Here is an 18562-nt window from a genome sequence, read left to right on the forward strand (position 1 = left end):
TTGATTTTTCTGTTCACTGACTAGTTACTGAGCGGGTTTGATATGTCTCTGAATGGGTAGGGCTAATGTCAGAGATGACATGACAATGTAAATCTCAGTGAGTTGGTATGACGGCATGTGGGAGCTACCTGTGGTGGGGTCAAAACTGGGGTGGGGACATAGAGATGTAGTGAACGAAGAGTGGAAGAAAGAGGATCCACCAGGAAGATTTAAGATCAGGCAAGTCCCCTCCCTCCACAAAGCTGCTGGTGGTTTTTCCAGTCCTAGCCTCGCCTTTCCTCCCACTCAGCCCTAGTTACACCACGGTCCTGTGTCCTAGCAAAGACTGTTGTGACACCAGCCGCAGCATCACCTCTGGCTCTGGCCCCTGGTGAGCAGTGGGTCAGCTTGCCTGGGCCCAGTAACTCCCAGCCCGGGGGGCAGAGCTGATTCGAAACTGTTGCACTGCCTGGGCTGCAGTGGCCCTTTGGCCCAGTGCGCTCTGACCCCTCTCGCGTGCCTCCATTTCCCCATCCTCCCTCTGTCCCGCTCCCTCGCCCCTAGGGCTTCCCGTCGCCTGCCTTCGAAAGTGAGGGGCTCCCGGGGCCCTGCCCCATGCGAGGGAGTTCCTGCCAATCAGTGAGGGAAGGCCCCGCCCACAGCTGGCGCGGATTGGCTCAATGCTAGGTGGGAGGGGCGGGCTGTTGGGCCGGCGCCGTTGCAGCCGCAGCCGCCGGGTTGCGCTTTTCAAACGCCAACTGTGGGGGCTGCGGTTGGGGCGCCGGGCAGAGCCGAGCGCGAGGCGGCGCCGTCCGTTTGTGGGGACGCGTGAGGCGCGGGGAGCTTCGCGGTAAGTGTCCGGGAGACCCTGGCCACTGCGCGGATGGGACGCTCCGAGACAGGGGGAGGCGCCTGCCTGCTGCCCCCGGCCGGAGTGTCTCCCCGAGAGCCACCGGCGCGGGTGGCACCTTCCTCCTCCTGCGGCTGGGGGAGCCCCCGCGGCGTAGGGAACAGCCGGAGCGTCGCTAAGCCTGGGGCGAGTGGCGCCCAGCCCTGTCACCCTGCCGGGGGGTGGCACCCGCCCCAGCAACCGGCGGCACATCGCTCGCCGCAGGCTCCGTGACGGGCCGGGGGGCTCCCTCGCCGAGGGCAGCCGGGCGGGCCGTTCTCCCGCGCACGCTGCCCCCTCAGTGCCCACCTGCCTGCGACGCGCCCCGGGCCCGCAGCGGGCTCAGCCGCAGCGCTCGGAGAGGCGGCCCCGAAGGAAGAACCTCCCTGGGGCCGAGCGCCGGCCCCTCGGTGTCTCTCCTGCTAGGCCGTTGTCCAGGCTGGGGAGCGCTGCGCCGCTGGCGGGTTAAGCCCTAGGTACGAAGAGGGGCGGTCGGGGGTTAAGCACTGTTAATGTTCGGTATCTGAGAGAGGTTGCCCAGAGTAACTTGCGAAAATTGGAGGAGTTCCTGTATCCTTAGTTCCTTCCTTTCCAGCCAGGAATACTCCTGTGTGTTTAACCTCGTTACTGGCACGTGAAGTGGGCAGCACAGACCGACCTAAAATAAAGGGTAAAACAAAACTTAGCAGAGGATGGAGCTTGGTGTGAGGCAGGGTTAATGGCTTTACTATCTGTGAAGCTTTCTGTCACCGTAATTCCCTACAGTCCTCCACCGCAGCAAGAGAAGCCCTTGCCTGTGTGAGTTCTGGACATCATTGTAAGGCTATGGACGTTGTGGGTCAGACTTCTGACTCCCTTGAGAATGCACTCGGACACTCTTCTAATTCTAGACATACCATTTCATATGCTGTCCTGATGTAGTTCACACATGCCTGGGTTCTTCTCTGCTGAAACTGCAGCTTCCTAGCTCCGGATATAGCTTTTTTTTTTTTAAACTTCTTTAATTAGTTTTAGTTGGATAAATGACACTTTATTGTATTTTCTCAGGTTTTTTACCTACGCCCACAACTCATGCTTGAAATATGTCTAATACTGTAGCAAAAAAATGAAATGCTTGAACCTTTGTTTTCTAATGTTTTGTTATGCCGTTTTTCTTTTTGAAGACATTAAATGTATATGAATTTGAAATTTTCTTTACTTAACTGCCTTTGTTTCCATTGGAGTTTAAAAAACTAGGGAACCTGATCCTGTGAACACATTGAATATTTGTCCTGCCTTGAGTGCAGGGGCCTGGACAAGGTGACCTATTGAGGTCCTACACGTCTATGACATTTGTGATTGCACAGACCTGCTACGCGTGCAGATTTGGGCCATTGTGTGGCATCTCTGTTTTCTTGCACCAATATCATGTGATGATATTTGGCATTATTCTGTGGCTTACTTTTTAAATTTAGTTTGTGTTTCCCCACTGGCTCTTCAGGAGCAGAGCACAAGATGTTATTAGTCTTACATAAACAATGGTGTGCTTTTTTCCCCTTCATATTCTCAAGTAACTGCTATTTTTTTAAAAGCTGCATTTATTATCTGGCCATAACAGTGTAAAAGGAATGCCAAAGTTGGCACAATTTAACTTTAAAAAAGTATTTACTCCTAAATATATTCACAAAACTATAGATGTCTCTTCAATTTATAAAATTCTAGTGAAAAAACTCACACTGCAAGTTTGAAACCAAAACAATGTAGTACTAAGAACCTAAAAGTGAAACTACGGTTTTCTCCATTTGGGCTATTAAAGTTAAACCCAGTATAAGTAGTGACAAATTGGATTTTCAGTATTATTTCATTTTCATAATCTAAGTTGCTATTACTAAAATGGGTAAATAAAGACTTGTTTATAACATAACACTTTGAAGTTGTCTTTTAATATGTTGTGTTTGGCCTAAATTGTGTTCCCTTTATATTTTAATTAAAAAATGTGTCAAAACTTTTAAACCATGACACAGACTTCTTTGAAGAATCCACAAGCTGGATTTAATTAGTGTTATTTCTTATAGCCAATAAATACGAATCAAAGTACACCTCTACCTCGATATAATACTGTCCTCAGGAGCCAAAAAATCTTACCGTGTTATAGGTGAAACTGCATTATATCAAACTTGTTTTGATCCACCGGAGTGTGCAGCCCCGGAGCACTGCTCTACCACGTTATATCCGAATTCATGTTATATCATGGTCACGTTATATCGGGGTAGAGGTGTAGTTCCATTATGAATGTATAATTTCAGAGAACTGGTGATTTCACGCTATTGGTGTGAATGTGTTAGATATGAACGATAACTGGTTTGAAGGAGATGAAGATACGATATTTCTTTTGTTTGTTTCCCTTCTCCACCCCCAAATTGGAAGATAAACTGCTGACACTGAAGTTGTTTAATCATCTATTCATAGAAATGTAAGGCTGGAAGGGACCTAAAGAGGTTATCTAGTCCAGCCCTCCTCACTGAAGCAGAACCAAATGTGCTGAGATCATCCCTGATAGGTGTTTGTCTAATATGTTCTTAAAAACTCCCAATGATGGGGATTCCACAACCTCATTTAGTAACCTATTCCAGTACTAAGCTATCCTGATAGTTAGTTAGAAAAAATTTCCTCATATGTAACCTAAATCTTCCTTGCTGTAGATTAAGCCCATTGCTTTTTGTATTACCTTTAGTGGACACTGAGAACAGCTGACTGTCCTTTTTATAACAGCCCTTAACACACTTTAAGACTGGCAGGCTACCCGCTCAGTCTTTTATCAAGACTAAAACATTCCCAATTTTCTTAACCTTTCCTCATAGGTCAGGTTTTCTAAAGTTTTTATCTTTTTGTTGCTCTCCTCTGGACTCTCTCCAGTCTGTTCACATCTTTCTTAAAGTGTGGTGCCCATAACAAGACACAGTATTCAAGCTGAGGCCTCTACAGTACTGAACAGAGCAGGACAATTACCTCCCGTGCCTTACACATGATACTTCAATTAATACACCCCAGGATGTTAGGTTTTTTTTCTTTTCTTTTTTTTTTGCAGCTGCATCATTATTGGCTCACATTCAATTTGTGAGCCATTATTACCCCAATTGTTTTTAGCAATACTACCACCTAGCCAGTTACTCTCCATTTTGTAGCAATGCATTTGATTTTTTTCCTTTCTAAGTGTAGCACTTTGCACATATCTGCATTGAATTTCATCTTGTAGATTGCAGAAAAATTCTCCGGTTTGTCAAGGTCATTTTGATTTCTAATCCTTTTTATCAAAGTGCTTGCAACTCTTCCCAGCCACTTTTTTTTTAAAGCATATTCTCCACCCCATTATCTGAGTCCTAATGAAAATATCGAATGGTACTGGACTCAAGGCAGACCCCTTCAAGACTCCACTAGATACTGTTGAACTTTCAAAAATAGTTCTATAAATTTCTATTGATTTACATTTTTAACTGTTCAAAATCATGTTTTAACTTTACTCGTTTTTTTGTTTGTTTGCTATTGTCCTTAAGTAACCCTGTTCTGTTGAGATCTTGCATCACGCTTACCATACTGTATGAAAGATCACTACTTGCTGTTCTATGCCTGTGGCATAACTGTGTATCCTTCAACAAGCAGTGAGTAATTGAGAGACTTATTCTTTTAGTGCAGCCTGAATATCTCAGATGCCCTCATTTCAATAACCTTGATGTCTATATAAAAGACTTCTAAATTTAAAGTGAGGCCTGACTACTGCAATTGGATCCATGTGGCTGACCCCTTTTGCCTTCCTTGGTAGTCCCCTCAGGTGCAAGGGTCAGCCTGTGCAGACTTGATTGCAGTATCAGGATTTACATGTTCAACTTAAATTTTTGTTTCAGCTATTAAAAACCAAACTTTAAGATATTGCAAACCAGTTTCTATGCTACTCTGAATAACTCCTCAAATTATGTCAAAGACTCTTATTGCATGCATTTACACTGCTTCGCATGGTTTAGAACATATTTTCCCCTGAAATAGGCTGGATGTTTCAGTCGTTAAAATTTAGGAAGGGCAGTTTGAAGGATGGGCTATACAAAAGGGCATGGGGTTGAGCGCTGGCTGCCTCAGTCTCTTCCAACTGCAGTAGCAAAGAGGCCAGAAACCTTACCAGGCTCATGGACTCAGGTTGGTCAGAATGGAGTGTTCCCAGTGATATGTCTGTCTTAGTTTAGCTAGGTTTTACTTAGCTAGCTCTCTGTATTTCTTGTTGTTTTTTTGTTTTTTGTCTAAGGCTATTAGTGCCCTGGCATGAGTACTTGGTTCTGATACATTGGAACTGGAGACAAAGAAACCAGAGTTTGAGATGTTCCTCTTGTCTTGCTGTTTCTTTCTGCTTTAGATGCACATATGCATCATCTGGCCTGCTTATATTGGTGTGGAGGAAGGTCATCTAGTTTCTTGTTGTTTCATATGGAACACTTTTGACTCTGGGACCAGAAAGGAGCATCAGAATCTCTTCCAACCTATGCTGTTGTAGGAACCATCAGTGGTTAAACCTTCCAGGTCTGATATGCAGGTCTCTGTAAGTGCAGGAAGACCAGCCTCAGCTCTGACCCCCAGGTTAAAAAGTCTGGCAAGGTTCCAGAACCGTTAGATTTGCCCCAAGCCAAGGAGTCTAAGGTGATGGTCACTGTGAATTGGCGGATATCGGCTGTGGCAGAGCATAAAAGCTTGGCCTCACATGTGTCAGATGAAAGAGACAGTCCTTGAGAGCATACCCTTAATGTTCCAGCACTCCTAGATTTTCATATTGAAGTGCAAAAGCAATCCTATGCAGAAATCAGAGCTACAGCAAAGGGTGACATTGAGGTCCAGGGCCATATTATGGAACCATACCATGCCCCAGATTCAAGGCCGTCAGTTCAATACCTGAAACCTCATTTTAAGTTGCTTGCTGCTTCTTTGGAGCCATTGATTCTTACTGGAACCATAGTTACTGTGATGGCTCAGGTTCATTGCATCAAGCCACTGGAACAGCCTCATCTGAATCTGCTCCTTGTGCAGCACTGGATATGTAGTACTCATTTTTTTTTTTTTAAAGGAAAGAACAATAGAGTGGGTTGCAGCTGTTTTTTTCTTTTCCTTTTCCAGGAAAGAAAATGGAAAAAACTTATGTGGATAAACCCATTGTCCTAGTAACATAAATCTCACCAGAGAAGTTTGAACTTCCTCCTGAACACCTACTGGTTTTCCAGGAAATGTCTCATCCTTTGAGCTGTTTGCTTAATCAAGCCATTGCTCTCACCATTAGAAGCCCTCTCAGTCTATGCTTTGACCTAGAATTGAGCCACAGTCAGCCTGATAGCTTTCCTTACCTTTCCCCTCCCAGGGAATGGATCAGAGATCCTCCAGAGTAGTCTGAAGACTCTTGGTTCCAACCTTCCAAACCATGGTATCACCCTTCTTAATCTGAGGAATTTTAAAAAGAAATTCCCTACTGAGTATTGACATGACTGAGAGGTACCACGATGGTGAGGTTTCTAAGGCACATAGTATGGAAGTGCAGGACAAGGCCCAAAGAGATGACTTTGAATGTAGCTATGGCGTACACAATCACAGGCTATGAAAAGTGCAGTACTGGGTTATAATCTGCTGTTTTATAGGCAGCTAATGGAGATAATGTTGGAGGGTGTATCTTACTAAACTTGTGTAGCAGCATATTACCCAGGTAACAGAGCTGAGATGCTACATGCACATCAGTAGGTTCTAAATGACCTCACCTAATTATAAGAACATAGCTAGTAACTCATAAGCTTGGGGAAGGTGTGCTGATTTATTCACTGGTTTAATGTTGTATATTAAAGGATTACCACAACTCTTAACAATGATAACTTATTATTATGAAATTCTTATACAAAATATTCCTCTGCTCTCCTATGTTCTTTGCAATTTTGACAGACATGGTAAGAACAGGGAGGCCCTTTTAGATGTTGTATTAAGAAATGTGTCACAAACAGTTTTTATATGGCCATAGCTCAGCCTGTTATCCATTGACTTCCATTCATAAGCAATCCTTATTGCTATCCCTATTCATTCTTTTTAAGAGATGTGAAAAACCAAAGGTGTTAAAATAGCTGTTTTTGATGACATAGCTTTATGAGATGACTTTTCCTGCTGTGTAGCAGTGGGATTTTTGTAGTATTGGTCATGTTTAAATACATATTGTTTTGACAGGTGAAAATAGATAACCAACAGAGGAGAGAAGACCTTGTGTTAATTATGTCCAGGAGAAAGTCAGAGAGCAAAAGCCTTTTAGGCTTGTTGTCTACATCTCTTCAGACACAAATCAAGATGGATAATTTTTACGATTTTTACATGCTTGAGCCTAAAGAACTAGGAAGGTAAGAACATTCTATTTATGTGATGGTTTGGGGCTGTGGGGGGGGAAGAGGTGTAACTTCACATGGAAAAGAAATCCCATCTGCAGAGGGGTATTTGTTGAAAGAGTAATATAACCCCAGCCTGTGTTATCTTTTCTAGTAGACTCCAGAGGGTGGAGCATGCGGAGGAAATGAAATGCATTTCTTCCTCTGTTAATATCCCCAGACAAATGGAAAGGTCTATGTGGTATCTAGGGGAAGATGCTGTATAGATGGCTTGCCAGCCCTTTCCACATGCATGTGTGTAGATTTGTGTACACAGGATCTCTTCTACATATGTATCAGGGATCATGATTTTTTTCTTACATACACATGCTTCAGAAATATGCTGAAGAGGTTATAATCTAAATAAGACATGGAAAAATTTCAAAAGATGGATAGTGTGAGGAGTAATTATAAGGAAGGGTGAAAGACAACATTTCCTAAACGTTTGAAAGCTAAGTCCCACCTTCAGCCCTACCATTTCGTGGTGTTAAAGGGCTACCCAAAATGGACAATCACTTGAAGTAGACTGTCTAGCTCTTCACTGTACGATACTACTTCTCCTTTCATACATTCTGTGTATTAGCGAAATACTGGAATCTCAGACAAACATAGCTCACCAGTTAGTCTGATCATATTTTCAAAGGTTTTTTTGTAATCCCATTATCTAGAGACTCACTCTTTTAAATGCAAGCTGAAAATCTGGAGAACAAAGCGAGAGGCCTGTTTGCCCCCTTTCTCCATCCTCCCCCTGCTAGTCTTTGCTCACATTTGGGGGAAGCGCTGGTGTATAGATTGCTTGAAGAAAGACAGCTTGATCTGCTCTGGGGGTTGGGAGCATCATGGTAGGAGGCACAAAGCCGAGTGTAGGAAGGAGATGAAAGGAGGAGTTAAGAATGGAGATGTAGAATGTACGGTTTTGTAGGTGAGGAAGTGCTTGAATTTGTTATGATAAGGGCCACATAGCCAGTAAAGAGATTCTAAGGATGGGGTGATGTGCTTGGAGCAGAGGAAGTGTGTGATCCCAGTCATGTTTTAGACAGATTGGAGTGGGGAGATGAGAGATGGACAAGGCTGCACTATTCATTGCATGTGACAAAGGTGTTAACAGGAGGACAGTGAAGAAATGGCATATTCAGCAGGAAGTCTTTAGAAAAATGTTCCTACCTCACATGTCAAATGTGACAGTACATTCATGTAGATCAGGGGTCTCATACTCAAATCACCATGAGGGTGACATGAGGACTAGTACATTGGCCTGAGGGCCACATCACTGAAACCTTTTCATACAACCATACAAAAGTATAGTAAAAAATGAAGAGTAATATAGGATGCTATTAAAAGTCAATGTATTAACTTTTTTAAAACTCTAATGCGAAGAGGGGTTTTAATAAAATATAAACACCTATAACTATTCCTTAAGTGGTCAGTAACACTGATGATGATCTTCTACACTAACAGTCTATCAACATAACGGCAGGAACTTTTAAAAGTAATTATTCATACAAACTACGTTGACACTCTTAACAAACTACTCACAGCATGCCTTGCTCCGTCTGTAAGGCAGCATCTCAGTGCAAGGTGGAGTAGAGCATGCTGGGAGTTGTAGGCCTCTATTGAGCGAATTTACTCAGCAGTCAACACCTGTGTTGAAGCGTCCATGTCCCCTAGGAGGATTGGGGATTTCTTTCCCACCCAGGCATTGAGGGTGGGAGGCGCGAGGAACAGGCTTGGCTTTTGTAAACTGGAAGATCCAAGATCCTTGTTCTCTCCCCCCACCCCGATATTTCTCTCTGATTTGCCTTCCCCTTCCCTCCCTCCCAGTGTTAAAGGACAAGGGCTTTTTCCAGTAACTGGCTGCTGCTGCTTTCCTGGCTCTCTTCTCCCCTAGTGTTTCACACTGCACATGGGATCAATGGAGAGGATTTCAATGGTGGGTGTGTTTGGCCCTCCCTTGAGGGAAGGGAGATTTGAAGAGTGGCGAAGGGGCTGGCCGCGGGTTGGTGTGAGTTGGGGTATAGCTGGATGGGAGGATTGGGGATGCAGGAAGAGCAGGCTCAATGGCTTGGTCTGGTGCGAGGAGCAGCAAGGCTGTTTGTCAAGCTTGGTCAGTTTGACTTGAGTAAACTTCAGAGAACTGTGGAAATGGCTCATTGAAATTCACGCAGCAGACATCCCCACCCCCAGAGCGAGAGTGACTGTAAACACTGCCTTAAATAGCAGCTCCGAGAGCCTCCCTGCCTGCCCTCCTCCCCAGAGCATGTGTAGGGGAGCTGGCAGCAGCAGGGCCAGAGGTGGGCTATGTTTTGCTGATCCAGCTAACAACATCTTCCCTTCCAACCCTTTTCCCCAAAGTCTCCGCCCCCTCCCTGCCCCTATTCCACCCCCTTCCCCAAATCCCTGCCCCAGCCCTGCCTCTTCTCCGCCTCCTCCCCTGAGTGTGCTGTGTCCCTGCTCCTTCCCCCTCCCTCCTGGAAAGTCCTAAGCGCTGCCAAACAGCTGTTTGGCGGAGGGAAGTGCTGGGAAGTAGGCAGAGGAGCAGGGATTTGGTGTGCGGGGTGGGGGGGGGGAGCTTGGCTGCCAGTGGAGTCAGCGTCTATAACAGGCTGCAGGAAATAACTTTGCGGGCTGCATGTTTGAGACCCCGATGTAGATATTATGAAACTTCATTAAATGTATTTCTGCATGCCCTGTGTGCATGGTGGTGGTTTACCAGGGATTATTTTAACTATTCATTTTTGTATTTCATTGTTAAAATATAATGAATTTCCTGCCTTTCTACAGATCTTTTTTTTTTTATCAAAAAGTATCTTTCCTTGAACTTACTGATATATTTATTTATTCAAGATAGTTAAGACCAAAGCAGACTGTGAAGAACTTCAAAAACATCTCAGAAAACTAAGTGATTGGGCAACAAAATGGCAAATGAAATTTAGTGTGGATAAATGTAAAGTAATGCACATTGGAAGAAATAGCCCCAACTATACATAAAATATGATGGGGCTAATTTAGGTACAACGAATCAGGAAAAAGATCTTGGAGTCTTCGTGGATAGTTCTCTGAAGGCGTCCATGCAGTGTGCAGTGGCACTCAAAAAAGCAAACAGGATGTTAGAAATCATTAAAGAGGGGATAGAAAATAAGACGGAGAATATATTATTGCCGTTGTATAAATTGATGGTACACTCACCTCTTGAATACTGCGTACAGATGTGGTCTCCTCATCTCAAAAAAGATATACTGGCATTAGAAAAGGTTCAGAGAAGGGCAACTAAAATGATTAGGGGTTTGGAACGGGGTCCTGTATGAGGAGAGATTAAAGACTTTTCAGTTTGGAAAAGAGTAGACTAAGGGAGGATATGATAGAGGTATATAAAATCATGAGTGGTGTAGAGAAAGTAAATAAGGAAAAGTTATTTACTTGTCCCCATAAGACAAGAACTAGGGGCCACCAAGTGAAATTAATGGGCAGCAGGTTTAAAACAAATAAAAGGAAGTTCTTATTCATACAGCGCACAGTCAACTTGTGGAACTCCTTGCCTGAGGAGGTTGCGAGGGCTCGGACTATAACAGCGTTTGTAAGAGAACTGCATACATTCATGGAGGTGAAGTCCATTAATGGCTATTAGCCAGGATGGGTAAGGAAGGGTGTCCCTAGCCTCTGTTTGTCAGAGGGTGGAGATGGATGGCAGGAGAGAGATCACTTGATCATTGCATGTTGGGTTCACTCCCTCTGGGGCACCTGGCATTGGCCACTGTCGGTAGACAGGATACTGGGCTATATGGACCTTTGGTCTGACCCAGTACGGCCATTCTTATGTTGTTTTTGTTTCAGTCTTAGCTCATCTTACAGGTTTTTTTCTTAATTAGCACAAGTTTAAATTGGTGGTGCATTGCAAATAAAAAGCAATAACCTTTATTAGTAATAATTCATATATCCTGTCTTCATGAGATACTATCACTGACTTTTCAAAACTAGTGTTCACTCTAAGTGGAAGGAAGATGTTCAGGAAATTAGCAGGAAAGCTCTGACTGTTTACATGAAACTTAAATTGTTCCTCTTTTTTAAAAATTTAAGTTGTGGTTGGTAGGGCAAGACAAATACCCACCAAAATATATTTTATCTTCAAATTTTATTATTTGTTATAGAATTCACCTGATTCATATTAAACAGATTATTGCAAAGCATTTTCAGAGCTGGGAAAGCAGTTAGCCATTTCAAATTATCTGGCATAAGAGGGTGTGCATCTCAGGTTAATAACATTCTTCTACCTCTTTCTTTTAACTAATTCATTTGTTGACTTTTACCTGATATGCTCCCCATCTGTTTCTGCACTTTGTATGTGGTTTTGGTTTTTTTAAAGCAATATTTTGTTCTTAGTTATTTCACTATCTGGTCTGTTGCAAAATAGTGAGGGAGTATTTAGTCAATATTTTTAACAATAAATACTAGAAACTTGTGGAATTTTACCCCATTTCTTAATTCATCAGATTTTATACTAATTGGAAGGTGTATTTAATATTACCTGCAAATGGAAACTGTTTTGATAAGCAACATGGGTATATTTTTTGTGTACTGAGGTTGATTCAGACGTCAAGAGGGGCCTCAACCCAGAATCCAGAGTTGCACATGACCTTTTCTAGCATGTGTGAATAGGTGATAGAATTTGCATGTGGCAAGGCATCATCTGCACACTCAGGGATGTATATGAACTCTGAAAATATACAGTATGTAAAACTTTGTATGTAAAACTCAAGAAAAGTTCTTCATATTTACACCATTTGAAATGTTTAATTTTATTTCATTATGTCTCAGTTCTTAAAAGTCCATGCTATTTTTGTCTAATTATGAAAATACTTCATAATTGTGAAACTAGGCTCTGTTGGAAATGTCCTCGTGATCATAAACCTTGCTTTTTCAGGAGTTTATAACTTGGCTTAGGGAGTACATTTTTTTTCTAATTTTCTAAAAGGTCAGCTTGGTTTTTAGAAACAGTATGTGGCTTTCTTCTAAAAACTTGTCTTTACCAAAACGTATTTTTGCTTCTATACTTAACAGTTGTCAAGGAAATGAAACAGAATGCTTTGTCTTTGTACTATATTCAAGAAGAGGAATGATGTCTAGCAACTAAAAAATAGGACTGAGTGACAAGATTACTGGATTGTATTTCTGGTTTTATCATTGACTTGCTGCACAAACCTGGGCAAGTCTCTTGCTTTTCCATGCCTGAGTTTAGCCATCTAAAAGTTCATATTGTAACTCAGCTTTCTAGTTTGTTTTTAAAATAAACAAAACATGTAAGAATTGATTTTTATAAAAATGCACAAAAGCTGAAGCTTTTGTTTGCAGACTTGAGAATTGTTTATGGAGGGAATTTATGGGCCTTGAAAATCTCTTACACTTAATGAGAGTTTCTTCCCAATAAGGCACACTTTTAGTGAAACCTTAATATAATTGAATGGAGGCTATCTGTAATTCCCACAAATTACTTAATCCTAAATTAGAAATGAATTTGTCTAAAAATAAACATGACAAATAGAGCAACTTTTATAACTATTAAGTCGTGTCACAGGAGTGGGAGTGAATCTTAAATGTGTGTGTGCAGCACTTTGAGATCTTGGCATCAAATGCCCTACATATGCAAAATGTGTTCATGTGCACATTTAATTTTTTTTAGCTAACTTGAACTAGACATTGTAAGCCCCTATAATATTAGTACATCCAATGTTTGCTGAAATGATGGTGTTGATTTATTGAAAGAAACAGTACATTAGCCAGGGTTCTCAAACTATTGAGATGTGGTCCAACCTGTGGAAGAGATTCTTCTGTGGACTACCTCCCTTTTTGTTCACGATTGCATAACATCCCTGTAGTAACAACAGTTGCTTATGTGGAAAAATAACCAATTTTAGTTCATTACTGCAACCTGATTGCATATGAACCTTCATTTTTGGTTAAATATTGTATTACCATGGGTTCATGTCTGAGAATGTTTTAATCCATAAACATTGAAGAAATGCAGTTATAGTTTCCAAGATGACTGAAAGAACCTGCCATTTGGTTTTGTAGCTCACAGTGAAACCATGCTATATAGGTCTGCCTAACTACTTTTTTTGAACACGTAATTCTCTTTGGAGACTAATGTACTAGAAAAATATTAACTTATTTATCTTCAGGACCCAAAAAAGTGGTCTTTGGAGCTTGATAGCTTGTCTCTTTCACCAGCAGAAATTGGGTCAATAATACATTCGCTCACCTACCTTGTTGCTCTTGTATCCTGGGACCAACACAGCTACAGCAACACTGCAAACAACTATTTATCTTAAGTATTTGTGAAGTGCCCATATCTAAGCTTCTGTGTAATTGTCATAATTTTCACTAAAGAAATCTTAATCTTTTCCATTCTCTTTGCAGAGGAAGATGTGCTGTGGTTAGAAAATGTATAGCTAAATCCACAGGCCAAGAATACGCAGCTAAATTCCTAAAGAAGAGGAGAAGAGGACAGGACTGCAAAGCAGAAATTTTACATGAAATTGCTGTGCTTGAATTAACAAAGTCTAGTCCTCGTGTTGTTAATCTCCATGAAGTCTATGAAATGACAAATGAAATCATCTTAGTGTTGGAATAGTAAGTATGCATTATATCAACGTCACTATTGTATAATAGATTTGTTAACATTCATTGTTTGTATCAGTTGACCGAAAGTAATCAGGAGAACAACATATGAGTGTATATACAGTGTACCGTACATACTCATACATAAGCCGAATATTTTTGGTAAAAAAGTGATACATCAAAGAGCAGGGGTCTGCCTATAAATGGGTCTACACCAAAATTTGATGATTTTAAACTCAATGGAATCATTGAATTGAATATCTAATACATTGTCGTTTTGCTTACCTGGAGTATCTGCAGGCATGGAGCCCTCTGCTCCCTGTGGCCATGGTTCACAGTTCCCAGCCAATGGGAGCTGCAGGATGTGGCGCGCCACGTCCTGTCTGCAGATGCTCCAAGTAAACATAACGTCCCAACCTGCCAGCGGCTTACCCTGACGGGCAGGGAGCCAAAGTTTTCCAACGTCTGAAATATAGGGTCAGTTTATGAAAGGGTTATACAGTTTTTGCTATTTTTACTATCCATATTTGAGGGTTGGCTTATAAACGAACGGGCTAATGAACGAGTATATACGGGTAGTTAATATTGCCTTTTTATGCTCCCTTGTGTCCTAGAATTTTCCGTGTATGATTTATATTCATGTCAAAAGATGTATTGAAATTATCAGTTAATTTACATGCTTTTGTTTTGTAAATAGCAATTTCTCATCATCAATTATGAATAACTAATACAAGATAAATATTTCAGAAACAATTAAATTAATGATATAGTGACATAAATCAAGAAAATTGAACTATATATACTAGTGCTATACTTTAAAGTTCAAAAATAAATGAATATAATGAACGTGCACACTTAAAACTGTGTTCAGGAAATGCAAAAATTAAGACGAGTGACAGAATTAACATGGTTGCATTATGTAACTTCTGTGTTTTATGGTATACATGTTGGGACACAAACAGCGCTAGTTACATATTTCACTAAGAAAAACGAGTAGAAAACGATTGTGATAACACTGGAGTTGGGACCTTTACTTTTGCATCTTTTATTCTGGCTTTTTTTTTCTAAAGGGGGAAAAAAATCACTGGTGCTTAATATATAATGTTTAAAGTAACCCAAGTAGGTTTTGAAGATAAATCCCTTTCAGAGGATCAATTTGGAGAAGGAATGAGTCGTGTGTGTGTGTGTCGTTCCCCCCCCCGCCTTTTTTTTTTTTGCGCATAGATACATTTTTCTTCATAATTCTTCAAGTTAATGGGGAAACATTGTAGGTTTATATTGTGACAGACATCTTTAAGACAAAATTGTGGAGAGACCCTAATGTTGAAACTTTTTAATGACTGTTCACTTATTGCTGAATATAGATATTCAGATTAAGTGTCCTGTAATTGGGAGGATGACAAAATTCCTTACCTATATTAAAAAGAACAGACCTCTGAAATCAAAAGTTTTAAATATGACTCATCCTCCCCCCCCTCATCCTCCTATGCTGCTTGCTTTTATTAGATTTTGCTGTGTTTTGGCCACATCCTATCTAGCTAAGAGAAGTAGATTCTTTTTGTTGTCAGTTCCTGGCTGAAAATTAGTCAGTTCCGCTTTTGTCTCAGATTCTAATCAATATTATTTTCAGGTTTTCATGCACTCATAATGTGGCAAACACTGTAGCGGCAATGTTTTTTTGTTTAAAAATGCCCCAGTCAATTTAAAATACACAAAACAGGTATTTCTGTTGGTAATCAGGTTTTGTAAAATCTTCTGTATAATCATATTAGATCAAATTCAACTGGCGTTTGTGCAAGTAGATTTTTTTTTTTAATAATCATTTTCTTAGAACAGTCTTTCTAATGTCAGACAACCAAGAGAAAATGTACACTGATCCCATGTAAGAGGTCTGGTTTCACTAGCATACTCAATGCATGCTTTTTTGCTAGTAACCCTCTTTACACCTTGTTCCTGACTTTGAGAAGTGTTGGGCACTTGCAGTGCCTATTGACTGCAATTGGTATTTAGTGGCTTGGCTCTCAGAGGTGCTGAACATCCACTCCCATTACAAACACACTCTGGTTGCTCAGGGCCTCTGAAAATCAGGCCATTTATTTTAGGTACTCATGTCTGAAAATGGTAGCTGATGTCGATGACAAATTTCAGATATCAAAATTATCAGTTCTTGCCACCTGTCTGTAAAACACACTTTTATAGGAACAGTAGTGTCCAGGGTGTGAAATAAATGCTACCAACTAGATTAAGTTTCTCTGAGCAAATGAAGTTTTTTATTTTTAGTAGCTTCAGTGATTCTTAATGTTTTTCCAAGGTGCAGTGTGTCAAGACCGCCAAACTCATTTAATGTAGGTTCTAAAATTTGTATGAAACTGTGCTGCTGGATGTCAAAGGCAAGTGCCTTTTCTATCAGACTGTTTCCCAATACATCTTGATGGCTCAAGTAGCTTAATCAGTCAGACTGGAAGTAGGGACAAAGTCCTGACAAATTTTGGACTTTCTGCTTTCCCTAGCTTTTTATCTTTATGCTTATATTTCAGCTCAACAACTGTTTGTTTTACATGTATCACTAATGAGCTGCAACAAGGTACTCCTGGTAAGAAGAGTTAATCTTAACTGGCTGTTTTATAGAAGTGTTCAGCAGCCTTTAGTTCATTTTTTTTTTTTTTAATAATTTCAGGATCTTACCTGATTATTTCTTACATTTTTTGAGGTGACGAGCTGCTTACACTTTTTAATTGTGAAGTCTTTAGTGTAGATCTAAATTGTATCTTGTTAAGTACATGTCCATTCATTCATTTAACTCTGACAGTTCTTTCACAGACAAACTGCAAAGCAAAGAAGTCATACTGTTTTATGGCAGACTGTTCTTAAATTTTCTAGTTTCTGTTTGAGCCCTGGGCTTACCCTATGTCTAATCTCACCAAACTCAGATTTGAGCCTTCTGTCTACACATACACTGTGCTAACTTAGTGCTTGGACCCAGAGTCCCAGGATCCCATGAGAATGGAGGGTCCAAGCCTGAGTCAAGCAGGACCCACGATTCAAGCCCCATTGGTTTGCACTGTTGATGCAGTGCCACTGGACATGTACTCTCGGATTCTGCCAAACGTATTCCACAATCCCATGGGACAACTGTCTTTGTCCTCTGGACACATTTTGGGATGGGGAAGCTAGATAGTCTGAGATATGTACTCCTGAGGGAATTCTGTGCCAAAAAATTAAAAATATGTGCACAATATTGTAAAATTCTGCAAATTTTATTGATCAATAAATTAATGTGGCTCCAGCATGGCAGTGAGGGGCACAGGCCGCTGGCTGCATTGAAATGGGAGATCATCCTGATGCCCCCTCCTCCCCGGTACAGGGAATCAGTAGTGGGGCTGCACCAGACCCTGACGCAATGTAAGGGCTGGGTCTGCCCCAGAAACACCCTGGGGCCCTGCCCCTCTGTGCCAGGCACACCAGGTGTGGGTGGGCAGGCTCAGCCCAGCAGGATCCAAGTGTGGCGGGATCCAGGTGTGGGGTGAAAGGTTTCTCTGTAGGGCAGTCTGAGTGCAGGTGGCTCAATGGGAGATCTGGATGCACAGGGGCTCGTTGGGGGGATTCTGCAGGGGATCCTGGTGAAAGTGGTTGGGCTCAGCGGGGTGGGGGTCTGGGTGTGGGGAGATAAGGCTTGGGGGGGGGGGGGTTCTGGGTGTGGAGGGGCTCAGTGGGAGGGTCCGGTCCTGGGGGAGTGAGGCTTGATGGGGTGGCGGTCCATGTGCAGCTGGTTGGAGCTCAGTGGGGTGGGGTTCTGGGTGTTGGGCTTATCAGAGGGGTCCAGGTGTAGGGATAAGGCTTGTAAGGGTGAGGGTTTGATGGGCCTGCTTAACAGGGGACTCCCATCTGCTGCTAAGCGGGCACTGCATGCCAGGCTCCTGCTTTCCCCCATGATTCCACTATCCCCTTTTCTTTTCCATCCCCCTCCCCTCACTCTCACATTCCTCTACTTCTGCCCTATTCCACCTGTCTTCCTTCCCCACTGCCTCTTCCCCTCACCCCGCTTCCTTCATTTCCCCCCACCCTTACCCAGCTGCACCACAGGCACTCCCTGTTGCACAGAAAACAGGAAATCTTCCAGCACACAGAAGGGGAGCACAACTGGCATTAGGATCCAGGAGGTGGCATTCAGTTGCAGAGTCAGCGGAGACACAACCTGCTTCAGCTGTGCAACTCAGTGCTTGCAGAAATGGGGGGAGGGCAGTGGCATGTAACCCTGTGTGCCCACCATGCCTCGCCTCTGTTTAGGGGAGCAATCCTCCCAAAAAACTGCGCCGCAGGGTCATTTCCCCCCCCCTTACCACCACCACCTCCCATCCCCGCATGGCTTCCCTTTGCTTCCCCTGCTGTTTTCTGCAGGGAAGCACAGGAATTCCGCGGCGGGAGACGGGGCATTTTCTACATGCACGTAGAATCTCCCCAGGAGTGTAGATATGGGTGGTTGGACTTTGGCCTGCATAATGCTGTGTAGAAAGTAGTCCCAGGTTGGGACCCAGATTTCAACAATTCCTAACCTGGGATTACAATTGAGTATAGACACTTGAACCCTAGGTTCTACTAACTTGAATTCCTCTACCCCTGGGCTTACATTAATTGCAGTATAAACATACTCTGAGGGTGCCTATACCCTGTTTAC

General features: G+C 42.3%; 1 protein-coding gene and 1 long non-coding RNA gene across 6 annotated transcripts in view; one reads left to right on the forward strand and one right to left on the reverse strand.

Annotated features, from left to right (window-relative positions):
• LOC120374365 overlaps positions 1-6301 on the reverse strand; it is a 72263-nt gene extending 65962 nt beyond the window's left edge. Inside the window, exons 1-2 of the long non-coding RNA XR_005586042.1 lie at positions 6226-6301; positions 1178-1526 (exon numbers count right to left, since the gene is read on the reverse strand). This is a non-coding gene — a long non-coding RNA (uncharacterized LOC120374365). The remainder of the gene's footprint in view (positions 1-1177; positions 1527-6225) is intronic.
• Positions 158-18562, forward strand: part of STK17B (serine/threonine kinase 17b) — a 38653-nt gene continuing 20248 nt past the window's right edge. The window contains exons 1-4 of one of the 5 annotated variants that reach the window (XM_039493863.1): positions 1246-1344; positions 4402-4506; positions 7085-7251; positions 13687-13899. In XM_039493863.1, coding sequence (XP_039349797.1) covers positions 7130-7251; positions 13687-13899 — 335 coding nt within the window. In that variant the 5' untranslated portion in view covers positions 1246-1344; positions 4402-4506; positions 7085-7129. Of the gene's footprint in view, positions 220-613; positions 830-1205; positions 1345-1442; positions 1539-4401; positions 4507-7084; positions 7252-13686; positions 13900-18562 lie in introns of those variants that run through there. The other 4 variants (XM_039493865.1, XM_039493861.1, XM_039493862.1 and 1 more) reach the window with 4 other exon arrangements.

Source organism: Mauremys reevesii, linkage group 11, assembly GCF_016161935.1.
Source record: "Mauremys reevesii isolate NIE-2019 linkage group 11, ASM1616193v1, whole genome shotgun sequence".
Taxonomy (NCBI): Eukaryota; Metazoa; Chordata; order Testudines; family Geoemydidae; genus Mauremys; species Mauremys reevesii.